The 18,921-nt window shown below is 36.6% G+C and overlaps 1 protein-coding gene across 1 annotated transcript; it reads left to right on the forward strand.

The window, feature by feature from the left end:
- The first annotated feature begins 7,243 nt into the window (after nt 1–7,243).
- On the forward strand, nt 7,244–14,579 carry LOC110442660 (zinc finger protein 845-like). The gene is made up of 2 exons (XM_021486367.1): nt 7,244–7,340; nt 10,657–14,579. Exon 2 carries the CDS (start codon nt 11,061–11,063, stop codon nt 13,440–13,442), a length of 2,382 nt encoding a protein of 793 aa, XP_021342042.1. The 5' UTR covers nt 7,244–7,340; nt 10,657–11,060; the 3' UTR covers nt 13,443–14,579.
- Nucleotides 14,580–18,921: the final 4,342 nt, after the last annotated feature.

Genomic DNA, 18,921 nt, shown 5'->3' on the forward strand with positions numbered 1-18,921 from the left:
CCCCTCCCCAAATCAAACCAAACTAGAATTCTTCAACGAGGCTGTGTACGAAAAATAACATAAATCAAGATGAATTTTAAAATCTCACTTTATATTTGAGTATGTGGTGACTGATTATGACAATATTTCTGCGCTCTTACCGAGTTTGGCATCATTACACCGTCACAATATAAATCCTCAGCAAACTACTTTCATTTGTCTCATTCTGGTTGAAAATGACGTACAACAGTGATTCTCACTAATAAGAACTATATCTAAACCTTTGGATTTTAGGCCAACGAAACTAAATTGTCATTTGAATAAATATTCTAAGTTCTCAAAGGCTCTTTAGAACACTCGACTTTCTTTCGGAAAAGTTTATAACTCTGGATTATTCCAGCCATTTTAGAATATATTAATGTGTGCTTCCTAACACTAATATTTTAAAATGTATGCGTAAATATAATAATTAATATTTGAATATATCAACTAAAATTCTATATTGGTGTTAGTTATACTTCCTGTTGAAAAATACGAAACTGTACGGGCGCAAAGCTAGTTTTACACAGCTCCCGTTTATCGGACTCGTCAATCTCATTAAAATCAGATGTTAATAAAAGAAAAAAGCTATTAATTATTCCATGCGGTACGTGATAATGAACAGCTGTATTTATTCAGATTGCGGACTCGTGATCTTGCAACGGGAGCAGTCATTTTCAAACATTTCTTCTTTGTCGGTCTCGTGAGAGTCTCGTTCTTTATAAGATATCTCATAAACTTTTCGTTATAAGATATCTTATATCTTTTATGAGATATCTTATATAATATATAAGATATCTTATAAAGAAAATTAAATGAGATATCTTATAAAAGATATCAGATATCGTATATATTATATAAGATATCTTATAAAAGATATAAAATATCTTATAAAGAAAAGTTTATGAGATATTCTATATCTTATATAAGATATCTTATATCTTTTACAAGATATCTCATAAAGTATATAAGATATCTTATATATACTATATTAGATATCTTATATAATTTGGTTAAGCACTGGATCAACATTGCTCCATAAATAAATGACAACTTGGCTTGCCATAATCTACAGTGACCTGCAAGAACAAAAGCTTCGTTCGGAATAAAAAAAAAATCTTTGATCGTCAAATTAATTATCAAAACATTCTTTTTCTTAATTTCACATTTTTCATTGATTTTCAATATGTCAACTTGAACGAATTCATGTAATTTTATAAATTTAATTATTTGATTTATTTAGTTATAAGGGCGTTATAAAACCGGAAGTATATCCTTGAAGCAAAGACAAAATTGTTTTAGTTTAAACATATTTTATTGCCAAAATAGTGACAACAGGATTGGGCACAAGTTATTACAACATTATTTACGCCCTTTCCTCAAATATATACATCAGATTTACAAACATGGCACAACTGGGTATCAAAAAATATGTATAATAGTAGCATTACAACAACAGAAACAAAAAGAGAAAGAAAAAGAAAAAGAGAAAGAACAACATTGAACAGTCTCACAAATTGAGTATAGAAATATAAAACGCCTTACGAATTAAAACCTACCGCTTGTCTTTATGAATTTTTGCACGTTACGAAAAATGTCATTATTTTGTTTAGAAGACAGATCCGGAATACCAGATAACAATATATCTAAGGAGATTTCATTAACAAAATTTAGATTTTGAAACAATTCAAACCTCTGGTGTGTATAAACTGGACATTCAAAAAAGAAATGATCGGCGTTTTTTGACAAAATCGTGTTTCAACCCATACATGAACATCTTCATATAGTGAAAACGATACCCATGTGTTATTACTTGTTTATTTAGATAAAAACTTATATACATCCTGGGTGAAAAAAAAAATCTATCACATAAATTTGGATACTAGCAGACATGAAACGTCGTTCAGAGATTATCATACTGTGACGTCACAATCACGTCACATTCCATTGGCCTTCATCGGTTATTTCCGGAAGGATGAAAATAACCGGAAAATCTTTACATTTATCTCTTTGTCGGTGCTTTATGACTTTTTAATTTCAGTTTTTGCCACAGGCACAACAAGAAAATGCAGCAATGCTGCTGGCCACCAAACATTTTTTTACGAAAACGACTTACTGACAGTCCATCAAACGTGAGGGAACAGATCCTGCATACTTGAATCTATTTATTTATAATTATATATATTGTTAATGGCATTATTTTGTCGTTCAGAATATTCAGTTCACGCTCAATATCCTTACATTTTGCACTTTTGTCACTTAATAATTTCCCACAGCATGCAAATGTACAGTTTCAACTGCACGATTAGGCCTAACGTTAAATGTCAACTATTTGTTAATAACGCCAACTTCTGAGAGAGAGAAGCCGAGACATGAAGATGATTTACATACAAATATCTTTTATACCTTTGGTCAAAACTGCAGCGATTTTTGCAAATATTTCATTTGACAATGTACCTATTTGACTATTTTGGGTAAAACGGCAGCGTCCTCTAGGTTAAAGCGTCAATCGTAGCCCCAGCCCCTTTGAATAATAGTTGTTACTTCTCGAGGCGAAGACACATTTTGCCACAACGTTGGTTTTTTGGCTGTTATCACATTCGTTTTCACAAATGAAATTAATATATCGTATTGAACGGGAAAACCATGAAATTTTCTATTTCTTACATTTTTTCACGTCATGAGGCGAAAATATTGCTTCATCAGAAAAGCGCGGGAATTTGTAGCGTAGTTTTTGACGCCAAATTATAATGACGTCACGCTTGACAACAATACAGAGCGCCATTTTGAAAGGGTTTTCATTGCAATTTTGCCGTTTGCTAGTATTATCTGGTAAGACTACCAGACAAAAATGATATTAATTGTGTTGATATGTAAAAACAATAATGTATGCTGCAAATGTTGACAACACAACCACTTAGTCTGCCGTCACTTTATCTAAACTTGAAACTGAAAAATCTACGCAGAGAATATAATGTACCGTTCATGATCAGATTGGACAATACTAAGAGTGACTTTTTTCATTTGCGAATATATCATATTTCGTTTATCATATGTGTTTATCAGATGGAGAATTCATGATATTTCACTAGAAAACTGTACTAAATACCGATACCGTAAGGTTTACCTTCATATTTTTGTAGACCGTATGCGGCCTCAATTTCCCAGAAGGCTTTCACGCATGGGGAAGCACCGGACGTGGACAAAGTGTTTACAGATCAAACCCCGACGGCGCTTCGCGCCGCTTGGGGGTTTGAAAAAAGTTAAAACGCCGATGTTTTCTGAAGATCCTATTTTGTCATTAACCAGGTTTTCTACCGGGAGATATTTTCAAAAAGAGCCGCATTTTTTTTTTATCGTCTAACATTTCATCTGCTTTTGATTTCCATTTGTTGAGAATATGAACGAAATAATTAACATTTTTGAAAATCTGTTTATAGCCTTTACATAATTTATGTATGCATCACCACTCATAAAAGAAACAATGGATAATTCATTTATGTCGAAAACAAAATTAATTGTCCAGACAACGAACCCGCGTTCAACGCCCTTTTTTAGCAACGTATTACTATTTCACAATGCATGTCGATTTATAACTAGTTGGAGACAGAAACCGTTTAATTTTATTTGCCATTATTACCTGCCAAAACCTCAGTGACAGTTACAAAATTTTAAATTCAATCCGGTATTTTAGGATGGAACAGGAATTCTAAATATCGATATAACGACAATCTCAGTTACATCAAAGTATTACAATGTTTTCTTTTCTTAATTTCATTTTTTTTAACTAACATCTCTATACATTCACTTTTATAGACTTATCGTCAAATATGTAATATGCACTTTTTTCTAAAGCAATAACCAAACAGTTTTTTCCCACCTTATCAAGTTTCAATAATTCTTTTTGTGACCTGACGGAAGCACGCGGGGCTCGTTCGGTCATTCGATCATCCGACAGGGAAAATTAAATAATGTTCAAAAACGGACGTGCTGCCTAACTTCCCAGAACGGACTTAAATAAATATGGGCCGAATTTGCCCCGATCTCCCCTATTGTAATGTCGGTCTTAATCTCATTAGAGTTTATGTTTTATTGTTTTCTCTCGACTAGCCGACTTTAAATAAAATTTATCTTGCCTTATTCTGAAAGCAGTATTAAAATCATCTCATTCTATATAAGTAAATATCAGAGATCAACAAAAGCTTCGCTCTTTTAAGGCTTTGCCTTTTCATATTAATATAGAATCTGTTATTGGTTTTGGTTGATGGTAAGTTATTGCTCATTTTGTTCGACCATAATTACATTACAAGGTTTACGTTTCATTGAAAACACTGTTTATCGATATAAGAATGTCTCCTTGGTTATTCGGAAGTGGACAAAAATCGGCGAGGAGAAATGGCCTTATTTGTATACGACATTTTCGTACGTTTGTCAGACTACAAAAAAGACTGCTTCATGAATGAAATATATAACCGTTTTTTCAGGTATGTACAGAGCCCCCGAAGGGACATGGTAAAACATTTACTAATCCGTGCGCACGGTTTAGTAAATGTTTAACCATGTCCCTTCGGGGGCTCCGTACTTGTCTTTTTACATACTTACTAATAAAAGTTACTATCTTATGATATATTTTTCTTTTGAAATATTGAAAAACCGAGTATCGATCGTTAGTTCGTATATATATATATATATATATATGAATATCCGGAATCACCGGTTCCCAGACAGATGCATACATACTCGCCAGCACTTCCGGTGTCCACAGACAGAAGAACGTGGGCATGCAAAGAGTTCATAAGCCGGTCATTTTGTGACCCTTGGCTCGCCAGCGCTAGCCCGATGCTCTATCGCTGAGCTAAAGGGAAATTCCCTACAAATTGTAAGGCAACCTACACTCTACCAACATCAATAATATATTACTCTATCCCCCCCCCCCCACACACACATACACACACATTTTTTCGATTACTAACCCAGGTTCATTGGCTCCACATACTCCCATAACATTTTTTCTATCGGATATTCATGTTCTTCTATGCCTTGAACGGGAAGGGTCAACAGCACCAGTTTGTAGAAGGACGAGGACTACATATATGTAGTTATAAAGATAGTGCCATCACTGGGGCTCAAACCCACGACCCTTGGCTCTCCAGCCCATTGCTCTACAGCTGAGCTGATGGGGAAACTCCTACACAGCTGTTGCTTGTAAGACAGCCTAATCAATGCACATCTTTTACAATAGCATTGTCTGTCAATCTCTTGAATATGCATGCACTGTATTAGCTGCGATGAAGTAGCTTCTGACGATGAGAGATTTTTGCCCCAATGGGGTATTAATATTAGTACTAGCACTGTTTGGGACCCTTATTAATTATACAAAGACTGACATCCAACAAATCGTAATGGTGCAACATAGAGCTGCTCGGTATGTCACAAATAGGCTACGGAATATGTCCAGTGTTGGTGACATGCTGAGCAAGCTTAGCTGCGCATGCCCCTGTCTAGAAAGACGAAGTAAGAATATGCACATTTGTATACATACCTTCCATAAGATTGTACACAATCCAATTGCCATATCCAAGGACATTTTAGTTGCTCCTTCATGTGTCTCACCGGGAAGGCCCATGCTCATTCCTACCATCATGTAAAACTCAAGTCAGAAACAGACATTTTTTCCAAGAACAATATCTATAATTGGAACTGCCTTCCCCCCAGATATTTCTGAACTTGAAAAATTGACTGCCTTCAAACTAAGAATCTGTTATCATCATCTTTATTTATTCACTAGATAATTTTATTAATTAATATATATATATAATTATCTATTTATCTTTCTTCCCTCTCATTTAGAAATAATCTCAAATAACAAACAAAAGTAATCTTCAATCTGTTGAAGACAGTTATTATATCATAGAAATAGAAGTCAATATGATATGTGTGCCCAGGAATCCGTTATTCATTCACAGTACTGTATGTTTATGTGTGCTGTGATCATGATCACCCATATAAGTATAGCATAAGTGTATAAGACATTTGTAACAAACCTCTGTGATTCAATGTCAGTATAGTGTTTCTACAAAAGGCAACAAACTAAAATACACTCTTTAAGAATGCCCCAAAAGTCGCACCTATGTTTTAGATTTTGTTTTTTTCCTGGGGTGAGGGGTGGATGAGACGCATTCCCTGGAACACCCTAGATAGGTTTGTGCCCAGTGTCTTTGCTACCTTAATTAAAAAACAGCCTGTTCCTTTATCATACTTGCCAACGTTTTGAACCATGTGGGATAGATTCTGCATGCTCAAAATTAAAACATAGATAAAATGTGAGTATTAATTCACCCCTCTAGAGACAAATTTACCCTTTAGTTTAAATGACAAACCCTAAATGTAAAGGGTCCATAATCAGGAGTTGACTCCTAAGTTGGGAGGGTTGGCAAGTATGCTTTATGAATTGGAAAAATATAGCATTATTTGTATTAAAATTGGGAATATATTCCTCAGTTTTGGTCATTTTTTATTCGGCAGTAGAACTGAACAAAAAGAAAATCACTCCAGGTGCCATTTAATTCGTGCAAGGTGTAGATACAGGTCATGGCTTCAAATAATCCCCCACCTCCACCCTGGAACCTTTCAAAAACTCTTTAATGTGCTTGACTCAGTTAGGCTGTTCAATAATTCAGCTGTTATTGACCAATATGGTAGACGAAAGGCCACCCTGTTGCATTCATGGGTCCACGGAGGTCTGAAGGTACTTACATACATAAAATGTACAGTAAAATCTTGATAAACGCCCCTCATTTCATTTGCCAACTTGTTTACTGCCAAGATATTTCAGCATTCCTTAAATTTTCTCATTTTCTTAAGAATTGCTTTATGACTCTCCATCAGTTTATTGCCAAACCCTCTTTTTACACCAATTTTCTTCTGAGCAAATGGTGGCAGTATAAAGAGGTTTAACTGTGTTCTATCCTTCATGTATACTTAACCCTTTCACCACTGTAGACAAAAATGGACTCATCCAGATCAATGCATTGAAGAGTCTACTAAAGTTACATAGGGGTGAAAGGGTTAGGCAAAGTCATGCTCATGCCCTGTATCATATGAAGCTCGTATTAAACAGAGATTGATCATAAAACAGTATGTTCTAAAAAAAATTAATTTAAGAATTGGGAGATTTATATAGCTTTAAGATTTAATATCTCTGTTTTTTTCTGCTTCAGGTATAAATCAAGTGTGATGATTGTGAAAGAAGTCAATCTTTTTCCTGGGGATTAGGATCAAAACCCATAACCTTTTGTAATCAGCTGCTATGCTATGACGAGGTGAGAATCACAGGAAACAACTTTTTACAAAGATCATAAAATGTTAATTTGATTTAGTAAACTTTTCCAACTTATCTTTAGTTGTCTAACATGATTTTTATGCTGTATAGTTCAGAGGAAAATTTAACATGAGGCCCCTCGTGTATAGCATTAACTGGTCATGAATTGTCGTCAATTGTTATATATACCTTATGTGAATAGAGGGAATATCACCAAATTTGTTATAGATCATCACCAAATTTGTTATAGATCATCGGTAGGCAAATTGGTCTAAATTTTTGTATAAATGGAGAATGTGACCCTCTTGGGACAAAGGGGCAGGACCCATTATTGCAAATAAAGGAAACGTTTTTTTTTTTTAGATAATTCTCCTGCGATTCAAATGTAGGGATTTTCACCAATTTTGGTCAGGAGAACCTGCAGGAAAAGACAACTAAATTTTCAATAATGGAGGGTTGGCCCCCCTGGGAGCAAAGGATGGGGTCCTAGGGGAAAATCGAGCAAAATGTTTAAAATCCTTCTATTTCCGAACAAATGGAGGGATTTGTTTTTACCAAATTTAGTCTAGAAGAATTTTTGACAAGTGCAGTGGGATTTGGTTTATATAGAAAATGTGTGTGGCCCAAAAGGGGAAATAGAAGTAAATCAATAAAATCCTTCACCAACATTCACTCCTGGATACTACCTCCCTGGGTCATCACATGGAAATAGTTGATAAATAGATCTGAACCCCATAATTAATATAACCATATACAAAGTTGCTGGACATGCAGAATGTACTCATGTTCTGGGTTTTTAATGTACCCACTCAAACATACTGTATTAAGTCCTTCTTGTAGCTCTTTTATTTCTTGTACTCCTTTGTTAAACTGGTTTGATACTCGAACAGCAGATCAATTTAATTGAAAATAAAATACCAGGTGAGATATATTAGGCCCCTGAGCCTCTTGTTCCCTCTGAAAGGAACTGAACACAGTCACATCTAAAGGACAATTAAATTAAAATTTAAACAATAGACATATATTGTTATTAGCTCACCTGGTCTGAATGACCAAGGTACCGGTGAGCTTATGCCGTACCGTGGTATCCCTTTGTCCGTATGTCAAGAATTTCTTCAAACGATTTCTTCTTCTTAACTACTGATTGGAATTTACTAAATTTGACTGGAAGCATCCCTAGGTGGTGGGGATTCAAAATTGTACAAATGATGGGGCTGACTCATCAGGGGTCTGATGGGCTGGGCTGAAAAAGGTTATTTGGCTATATTACTTTAAGCGACCTTTTCTCTGGAACTAAGAGATGGAAATATCAACAATATTTGACTGGAAGCATCCCTAAGTGTAGAGATTCAAATTGTACAAATGTTGGGGCTGACCCCCCAGGGGGCTGAGAGTGGGGCCAAAAGGGGGCAATTTGGCTATATTGCTTTAAGCGACTTCTGTGGAACTAAGAGATGGATATCAATCATATTTGACTAGAAGTATCCTTAGGTAGTGGGGATTCAAAATTGCACAAATGGTGGGGCTGACCCCCCAGGGGGCTGAGGGGTGGGGGCAATTTGGCTATATTGCTATAAACAACTTCTTTCGTAGAACTAGACACTGGATATAAATCATATTTGGTTGGAAGCATTCATGGGAGGTGGGTATTCAAAATTGTACAAATAGTGGGACTGACCCCACAGGCTAAGGGGTAGGGCCAAAATAGTTTATTACTTGGAAATGGTTGAAATCCCCACCCTGTAACCATATATACAATTGCTGAGTATAAAGAGAAAAATGCACATATGCTTCCAGGATGACCACAAAACTAAACATAAAATTGTTGGGCATACAGAAACAAATGCTGACATGATATTAAAATTTACCCGGGGTCTGCCCCACCCTTGTAAACTTAACCCCTGGGTCATAACTTTGAAACGGTTGAGATCCCCACCCCAAAACTAGATATACAAATGCTTGGCTTAAAGAGACGAATACAGTCATGATACTGTATTAACATTGACCCTGGGGTCTGGCCACAACCCTAGGGACCTAGTTTCATAGTCATAGCTTGGAAACAGTTGAGATCCCCACCCCATAACCATACATAAACTTGCTGTGCATTAAAAATCTAATACAGATATGATACAAGGATTTAGCCTTAAGGTCTGGCCCAGTCCATTGGATCTTATTAGGAGAATATTTTGCCATGATTGCTTAGATATCCAGGTGAGCGATACAGGCCCTCTAGGCCTCTTGTAGTTATGAAGGATATCCAAATTAATCAAATCAAATGTTAATTTTAATAACAATTATTATCAGATTAACATTTTATTTTCAAAGTTAACATCACCATACATGCATGTATACATATTTTTTTTATGGGACTTGCTTTATATCTGAGATGAAAATTTTCCAATGTACTTAGTGAGGCTATGAATTTTAGACTGGTAATCTGATACATAATTATATAACTTTGTATGTTTTGGCTCTATCATTAGATTTCGCTGGACTAGTTGATGGTAAGGCTTTTCACTTACACTGCACTAACAATTCGCCCAAAAGTAAGGGGAGGTTATTAAATGAAAAACCACAGTGCGGTGAGACAGTGATCCTCAAATGTTATTATTTTTTGGGGTGTTTGGTTATGATAAGCTTTCCTCTCTTTTAATAATCAATTTAAACTAATTTAAAACTCCAGTTATGTTTGACTCCAGGAATTTCAAAGAAGCTTTAATTTGTCCTGACAAACTGACAAAGTGTTATTTTTTTGGTTGGTCAGTTAGCAACAATGTCCACCATTTTGAAAATCTATATGGTTCTCTAATTCTAGTTCTTCGGAAAGGATTGCAAAGAAAATTCATAGCAGTGTTCAGTACATTGTCCTTTTGGGTCAGACATGTATCAAAGATGGCTGCCATTTTGAAAATCAATTAAACTCCAGTTCTGCTGAAGGAATTTCAATGATATTTCATAAGTGTGTTAAGTATATTCTCCAGACAAGCTTCTGTTTTTGTAGCCATGTTTATCAGTTATCCAAAATTTCCACATTTTAAAACCTGTTTTTAACTTACAACTCTAGTTTTGTTTTTGATATGACAGAAACATGTTTCGTTTTGTTTAAATGATTATTTCCACTTTATACATATGTGACCAAATTACAACTCTGGTGACTGTATAAGTCATCTGTTACTGTTATATGAGATCATCTGCAGCTGGTATTAAAGCAGCGATATATTGTATGAAAGCATTTCCCATCCCACTTTACCATTTAAAAGTTTCAAAGTTTGTACATTATGAAGACTCAAAGTCTGTTTTCTGTCTGTTTCATGTAGGAATCAAGTGTGAATTTTGACAAACCAAAGTAAATCTTTTACCTGGGAAACCTAGCATCTTGTTATTATCAGCCTTGCTATGGAGAGATATGAGGATCACAGGAACAGATCAGATGCACAGATCATAAAATGTGAACTTAACTTAATAAACATGTCCAACTTATCTTCAATTGTGTCACATATGCAAAATTATTCAGGAAACCCCCCAAATAGATACAATCAAGGAAATAGATGAACTGGATGTGACAAGGTGTTAGAACAAATGAATAATGTAATATAATCAAACAGACTTGGAATATACAGGAGAGACATCACATTGTTTTATTTGTGATTAAGGATTTTTCAGACACTTCACCCAAAAAGACATATTAAGACTTCTACTTGTTAATCATTACACAAGAGTGATGTCTATTTCAAGTCAAGGTCTGGTTTTAGTGAAAAAAATACATGAAGTCTCATTTCCAGATACGGAATGTATGGAGGACAAGCCATACGATTGTGTTGAGAAGGCTAAAGGCGTTGTAAAGGTAAATGCAAGTACAGTAGTTAAGAGAGATAGGATTACATTTACAGGAAATAAGACATATAGGTGTGATTTCTGTGGAAAAGTATTTACATTGCGATTGAACCTAAAATTACACATCAGGACACATACAGGAGAGAAACCGTACAAGTGTGATGTCTGTGGTAGGGGTTTCAGTGCTAAAGCAAATCTGAATATACACTACAAATCACATACTGGAGAGAAGCCCTACAAGTGTGATGTCTGTGGTACAGGATTTAGTGTGACATCTCAGCTATTAGTACACCTCAGAATACATACGGGGGAAAACCCTTATAAGTGTGATATTTGTGGTAGGAGGTTTAGTCGGACAGGTGACCTTTGGATACACCTTAGGACACATTCCAACGATAAGTCATACGAGTGTGATGTCTGCGGTAAGGGATTTAGTTTTGCATCTGAGCTATTAGTACACCTCAGAATACACACTGGAGAAAAGTCCTATCAGTGTGATATTTGTAGTGGGAGGTTTAATCAGGCAGGTGACCTTCGGAAACACCTTAGGACACATTCCAAGGATAGACCATACAAGTGTGATGTCTGTGGTAAGGGATTCGGTCATAAATGTATCTTAAAGACCCATCTCTGGACACATACAGAGGAGAAACCATTCAAGTGTAATCTCTGTGATCAGGGTTTTATTCAGCCGGGCAACCTAAAGAAACATCTGAAGTCAAGACATACAGGTGAGAAGCCTCACAAATGTGATTCCTGTGGAGAAAGATTTTCTCAGCTGGGTAACCTACATGTACACCTCAGGACGCATAAAGGAGAGAAACCCTACAAGTGTGATATCTGTGATAAGGGGTTTTGTGTGGCATCTCGCCTACCAATACACCACAGAATACATGCTAAAGAAACGCCCTATAATTGTGATATTTGTGGTAAGAGGTTTAGTGGGAAAAGTGACCTTCAGATACACCTTAGGACACATCCCCAAGACAAGCCATACAAGTGTGATTCAAGTGGTAAGGAGATTGGTCAGAAACCCAGCTTAAAGTTTCACCTCTGGACACCGACAGAGGAGCATCTATTCAGGTGTGATTTCTGTGATAAGCGGTTTGCTCGGATAGGTAGCCTAAATGTTCATCTGACGACCAAACATGCAGAGGAAAAGCCGCATAAGTGTGATGTCTGTGGGACAGGCTTTTCTGTGTTGCAAAGTCTGGAAAAGCACCTCAGGACACATGCAGGAGTGAAGCCATACAATTGTAAACTCTGTGATAAGGTGTTTAGTAGGAAAAGTCACCTAAATAGACATTTGAGGACCAAACATACAACAGAAGAAAAGCCACACACGTGCGACGTCTGTGGAACGGGGTTTTCTGTGTTACAAAGTCTTAAAGAGCACCTCAGGACGCATGCAGAAGAACAGCCGCACAAGTGTGATGTCTGTGGTAGCGAGTTTTCTGCAATACTAAGTCTAAAAGAGCACCTCAAGACACACTCTATAGATATACAGAAGCCATACAAGTGTGAGCTCTGTGGTAAAGCATTTACTCAGAGCGGTTCCTTAAAGTGCCATCTCATGATACATACAGGAGAAAGGCCTCATAAGTGTGATATCTGTGGAAAAGGGTTTATCATAAAAAAAGAGCTTCAGAATCACATCAGGACACATACAGGAGACAAACCATACATGTGTGATGTCTGTGGTAAGGGGTTTACTCAGTTAGGATCCCGAAATAAACACCTCAAGTCAAAACATATGAAAGAGATGAACTGCAAATGTGATATCTGCTTTAAGGAGTTCAGTTGCCCTGCATACCTACAGAAACATTCCCAGGTACATGCAGGAAAGCCCCATATTTGTGATGTCTGTGGTAAAGGGTTTAGTAGACAAAGTGGCTTAAAGGCTCACCTTAAGTCACATACTGGAGAAAAGACACACATATGTGATGTTTGTGGAAAGAGGTTAGCATCTTACAGTAGCTTACATAAACACACCAGGATACATACAGGAGAGAAGACTTGTGATGTCTGTGGTAAGGCATTTGGAGACGCAACTTGCCTAAAAAGTCACCTACTGACACATACAACAGAGATGCCATACAAGTGTGATGTCTGTGGAAAGAGATTTAAACTTTCACCTTGGTTAAAGGTGCACCTCAGAACTCACACAAGAGAGAAGCCATACAAGTGTGATATCTGTGGTAAAGGGTTAAGTGCGGCTAGTTACCTTAAGAAGCACCGCATGAAACATAATGTACCGTGTAGGCTGTGAAAGGTTTCAACCAATGCAAAAATGATGATCATTAGCAGGCGACGCGCTAGTACTAATAATGAAACCAGGCCTCCTCTGCCCCGGCCGGGTATTAAATCAATCCCATGCCTTGTAATGGAGCAATCCAAGTGTGAGTCACAATGGGGCGATTTCAAAATTAATTAGCAGCACATTGGTCCGCATCCATAAATAGGGTTGTAGTATGAACTATTTCTGTTGATATCCTGTATAACTTAAGTTAAACTCTGCCTAAAATGTCGTTAAATTATCAAGTAAATGTAGCAAGAGCAATTGAAATCTGAATTGTCCGCCATGTTGGAAAGTTCGTCTCTCTTCCGATATAGGTCATCAGTCGTCTTAATATGGGTGACATGATCACCCAATAAGGAAATTGTAGTAAACATGGCAGCACCAGTAGTAATACTATTGGCCATATATAGAAAGAATAATTGAGACAACATCACGCTTGATCTGTCATGGCGATCGTTTCTATTCTTTTCCCCAAGATGGACTTGGTTAATTTGTGAAAGAGTTTTTTTCTTTGGTAAGGATTCAATTTTGCAATATTTTGATATTATAACATTATACTCATATGAGGCGTGAATTATATGTAATCTTACAGATTAACACTTTTGATTTTGCTCCATTAGTTGGCATAGGACCGTTTTGTAAGCTCTGACGACGCAATATATAAAAAAAAAAATCACATCGTCAGAAAGCTATGTTATCGCAGCTAGCGACATGCAAAGGAGAGACAACGAGTCGATCGATCGACGATCAATAATACTTTCGACAATTAACAATCTGATGCAATTTCGTTTTAGACAAGATTCTTGTTTGACATTAATTGAGGAATGATTACTATCATTAAAGGACTATGCACCAATACCATATTTTTATGTATAACAATATATATAAATATAACAGGAAGCGTAAACATACAAAAAGTGATGTCTAACATCATTTTGAGAAGCACGTATATATACTAAATGGCATGATCATATTTGATTATTTTAGCTCATCTGGCACGAAGTGCTAACTGAGCTTATGGTATGTTGTGTTGTCCGTCGTTCGTCAAATTTTTCTTTGAATGACTTCTTCTTGAAAGCTGGATGACCTAGGGCCATGATATTTACAAACGACCTTGACCTTCTTTCGATATCACAGAGTTCAAAATTGTAAAAACATTTGAACATCTTCTGCATAACAAAGAGCCATAGAACAACAATATTTGGCCATTTGGTACCTGAAACAGATTGCTATAAAGTTAACTGAACTAAATGATCTTGACCTACTTTCAAGGTCACAGGGGTCAAATACGTGAATTTAAAAACCTTAAAACTACTTTTTAACTCACCTGCCTGAAGGGCAAGTGAGCTTATGTCATGGTGCGCCGTCCATCGTCAGTCCGTCGTCCGCCAACTTTTCCTTTAAACAACTTCTGAAGAATGAACAGGCATAGAGCCATGATATTTGATTGAAAGCTTCGTTGGTAGGAGCCAGACAAAGTTTGAGAAGGAAAATGACCTTGACCTACTTTCAAGGTACCAGGGGTCAAATTTGTCAAACACTTCAAACGACTTCTTCTGAAGAATTGAAAGGTATAAAATCTTCAAGTTTGGCTGTTGGCTTCCTGAGATAGAGCCCCACAAGGTTTGAGAATGAAAATGACCTTGACTTACTTTCAAGGTCACAGGTGTCAAATATGTCAAAAACATCAAACGACTTCTGAAAAATTGAAGGGCATAAAATTATAATATTTGCTGTGGCTTACTGGGATAGAGCTCGAGCTCACCAAAGTTTGCAAATGAAAATGACCTCAACTTACTTTAAAGGTCACAGAGGTCAACAACATTTCAAAGGATTTGTTCTGAAGAACCAAAAGGAATGGATTCATAAGATTTGGCTGGTAGCTTTTTGGGATAGAGCTAACAATGTTTGAGAAGGAAAATGACATTGACCTACTAACAAGGTCACAGGGAAAAATATGTCAACTTCTGAAGAAGAACGAAAAAGCAAAGAATCTTATAATAATATTTGGCTGGTAGTTTCCAACAGATGGAGCCGACAAAGTATGTGAGGGAAATATTTGTAGTGCAATGTAATATTTAATGAGAATATTTTGCTATGACTGCTTAAATATTCAGGTGAGTGATACAGGCCCTCTGGACCTCTTGTTTAGAATAACCAGAAGACCCAGAGTACTGATATTTGGCCAGTAGGTACCTGGGACAAAGCGATATGAAGTTTCCTCAAATCAATGACCTTGGCCTACTTTGAGGTCACAAGGTTAAAAAGGGCTAAAAACCTTCAAAGATATTTTGAATAACCTAGAGGCCTAGAGCAATATTTGGCCAGTAGGTACCTGGAACAGAGTGCTATAAACGTTCCGCAAATAAATGACTTTGACGTACCTAAAAGATCACAACGGTCAAATGTGTTGAAAGCTTTAAACATCTTCAGATTCACCAAGAGGCACAGGGTACTCATACTTGACTTGTAGGTATCTGGAACAGAGTGATATAAAATGTTCTCAAATAAAAGACCTTGACCTACTTTCGAGGTCACAGGGTCAAATATAACTTTCAAACAAGTTCTTCTGATCAACCAGATGGCCCAGCGTAATAATACTTGGCCAGTAGGTAAATTGTACCTGGGACCATTTGTGCTATTAGCTTTCCCTTAATAAATTACATTTACCTACTTTCAGGGTCACTTGGTCAGATATATAAATATCTTAAACAACTTCTTACACAATACCAGGAAGGTCTAGAGGATGACATTTGACAAGTCACCTGCTGGGATAAAGTGATACAAAGTTTCATTTAATCTGGAACATTCCTTAAGCCAAGGGGTTCAAATTGTATTAAGCGACGCAAAAATCGCCATGCATTCATAGATAATCTTCACTGTATGAGCGAGATGACCCGAAAAATCCCAAAAGAATCTTGAACATCTCTGTGGGAAATGGTGTGTTTTTATACGCCCATCAAATTTGACGGGAGTATTATGGTATGGCGTTGTCCGTCTGTCCGTCCGGTGTAAACTTTGTTTGTCCGGCAATCTCCTCCAACATATTTCGACCGATCTATTTGAAACTTGGTATACATTATAATCATGAAATGAAGTTGTGTCTCCCTTAAAGAATTTTGATTCGATGATTTTTCCAAAAGTTATTGCCCTTTGTTCATTTCTTCTGAAGAACGGACATGCCTAGAGTCATGATATTTGACTGAAAGCTTTGTTAGTAAGAGCCTGACAAAGTTTGAGAACGAAAATGACCTTGACCTACTTTCAAGGTCACAGGTCAGGGGTCAAATATGTAAAAAACTTCAAACAACTTCTGAAGAAGAACATAAAGGTATAGAATCTTCATATTTGGCTGATAAATTACTGGGATGGAGCTCAACAATGAATGGGAATGAAAATGACCTTGACCTACTTTCAAGGTCACAGAGGTCAAATGTGTCAAACACTTTAAACGACTTCTTCTGAAGAACTGAAAGGTATAGAATCTTTATATTTGGCTGGTGGCTTCCTTGGATTGAGCCCAACAAAGTTTGAGAATGAAAATTAGTTTGACCTACTTTCAAGGTCAAAGCAGTCAAATGCTTCAAACGACTTCTTCTGAAGAACTGAACAGTATAGCATCTTTATATTTGGCTGGTGGCTTCCTGGGATAGAGCCCGGCGAAGTTTGTGAATGAAAATTTGTTTGACCTACTTTCAAGGTCACAGGAGTCAAATAGGTCAAATGCTTCAAACGACTTCTTCTGAAGAACTGAACAGTATAACATCTTTATATTTGGCTGGTGGCTTCCTGGGATAGAGCCCGACAAAGTTTGAAAACGAAAATGACCTTGACCTACTTTCAAGGTCACATGAGTCAGATATGTCTAATGCTTAAAACGACTTCTTCTGAACAACTGGAAGGTATAGAACCTAAAAAGTTGGCTTGTAGCTTTGTGGAAAAGAGCCCAACAAAGTTTGAGAACAAAAATGATCTTGACCTACTTTTAAGGTCACATTAGACAGATATGTCAAACACTTAAAACGACTTCTTCTGAAGAGCTGGAAGGTATAGAACCTTAATATTTGGCTTGTTGTTTCCTGGGAAGGAGCCCAACAAAGTTTGCGAATGAAAATGACCTTGACTTACTTTCAAGTTCACAGCGTTCAAATATGTGAAATGGTTCAAATTACTTCTGAAGAAGAATTAAAAGGCATAAAATTATAATGTTTGGCTGGTGACTTCCTGAGATAGAGTTCACCAAAGTTTGCGAATGAAAATGACCTCAACCTACGTTAGAGATCACAGAGGTCAACAACATTTTAAAGGATTTGTTCTCAAGAACTAAAAGATTCATAAAATTTGGCTGGTAGCATTTCGGAAAAGAGCCAACCAATTTGAGAAGAAAAATGACATCGACCTACTTACAAGGTCACAGGGAAAAATATGTCAAGCAACTTCTGAAGAAGAATAAAAAAGCATAGAATCTTATAATAATATTTTGCTGGTAGTTTCAACAGATGGAGCCAACAAAGTTTGCGAGGGAAATATTTTTAGTGCAATATAATATTTAATGAGAATATTTTGCTATGCCTGCTTAAATATTCAGGTGAGCGATACAGTTATTGCCCTTTGTTCATTTCGGTATTTGATTTTTGTTCGTAGATCTTCTACATTTTTCGACTGATCTCTTTGAAACTTGGTATACTGTATAATCATGATATGTTGATTCGACAATTTTTCCAAAAGTAATTGCCCTTTTTAGCTCACTTGCCCTTCGGGCAGGTGAGCTTATGTCATGGTGCGGCGTCTGTCGTCCGTCCGTCATCCGTCCTCGTCCGTCAACTGTAGGAGCCTGACAAAGTTTGAGAACTAAAATGACCTTGACCTACTTTCAAGGTCACAGGGTTCAAATATGTCAAATGCTTCAACGACTTTTGAAGAACTGAACAGTATAGCATATCTATATTTGGCTGGTGGCCCACTGGGATAGAGCCCGACAAAGTTTGAAAACGAAAATGACCTTGACCTACTTTCAAGATCACAGGAGTCAGATATGTCTAATGCTACAAACGACTATGAACTGGAAGGTATAGAACCTTAATATTTGGCTGGTTATTTCCTGGGAAAGAGCCAAACAAAGTGTGCTAATGAAAATTACCTTGACTTACTTTCAAGGTCATAGCGTCAAATATGTCAAACGGTTCAAACTACTTCTGAAGAAAAATTAAAAGGCATAAAATTATAATATTTGGCTGGTGACTTCCTGGGATAGAGCTCACCAAAGTTTACTTCAGAGGTCACAGAGGTCAACAACATTTTAAAAGATTTGTTCTTAAGAACTAAAAGGAATGGATTCATTAGATTTGGCTGGTAGCTTTAAGGAATAGAGCTAACCAATTTGAGAAGGAAAATGACATTGACCTACTTACAAGGTCACAGGAAAAATATGTCAAGCAACTTCTGAAGA

The sequence above is a fragment of the Mizuhopecten yessoensis genome, unplaced genomic scaffold (genome assembly GCF_002113885.1).
Source record: "Mizuhopecten yessoensis strain PY_sf001 unplaced genomic scaffold, ASM211388v2 scaffold716289, whole genome shotgun sequence".
Classification (NCBI taxonomy): Eukaryota; Metazoa; Mollusca; class Bivalvia; order Pectinida; family Pectinidae; genus Mizuhopecten; species Mizuhopecten yessoensis.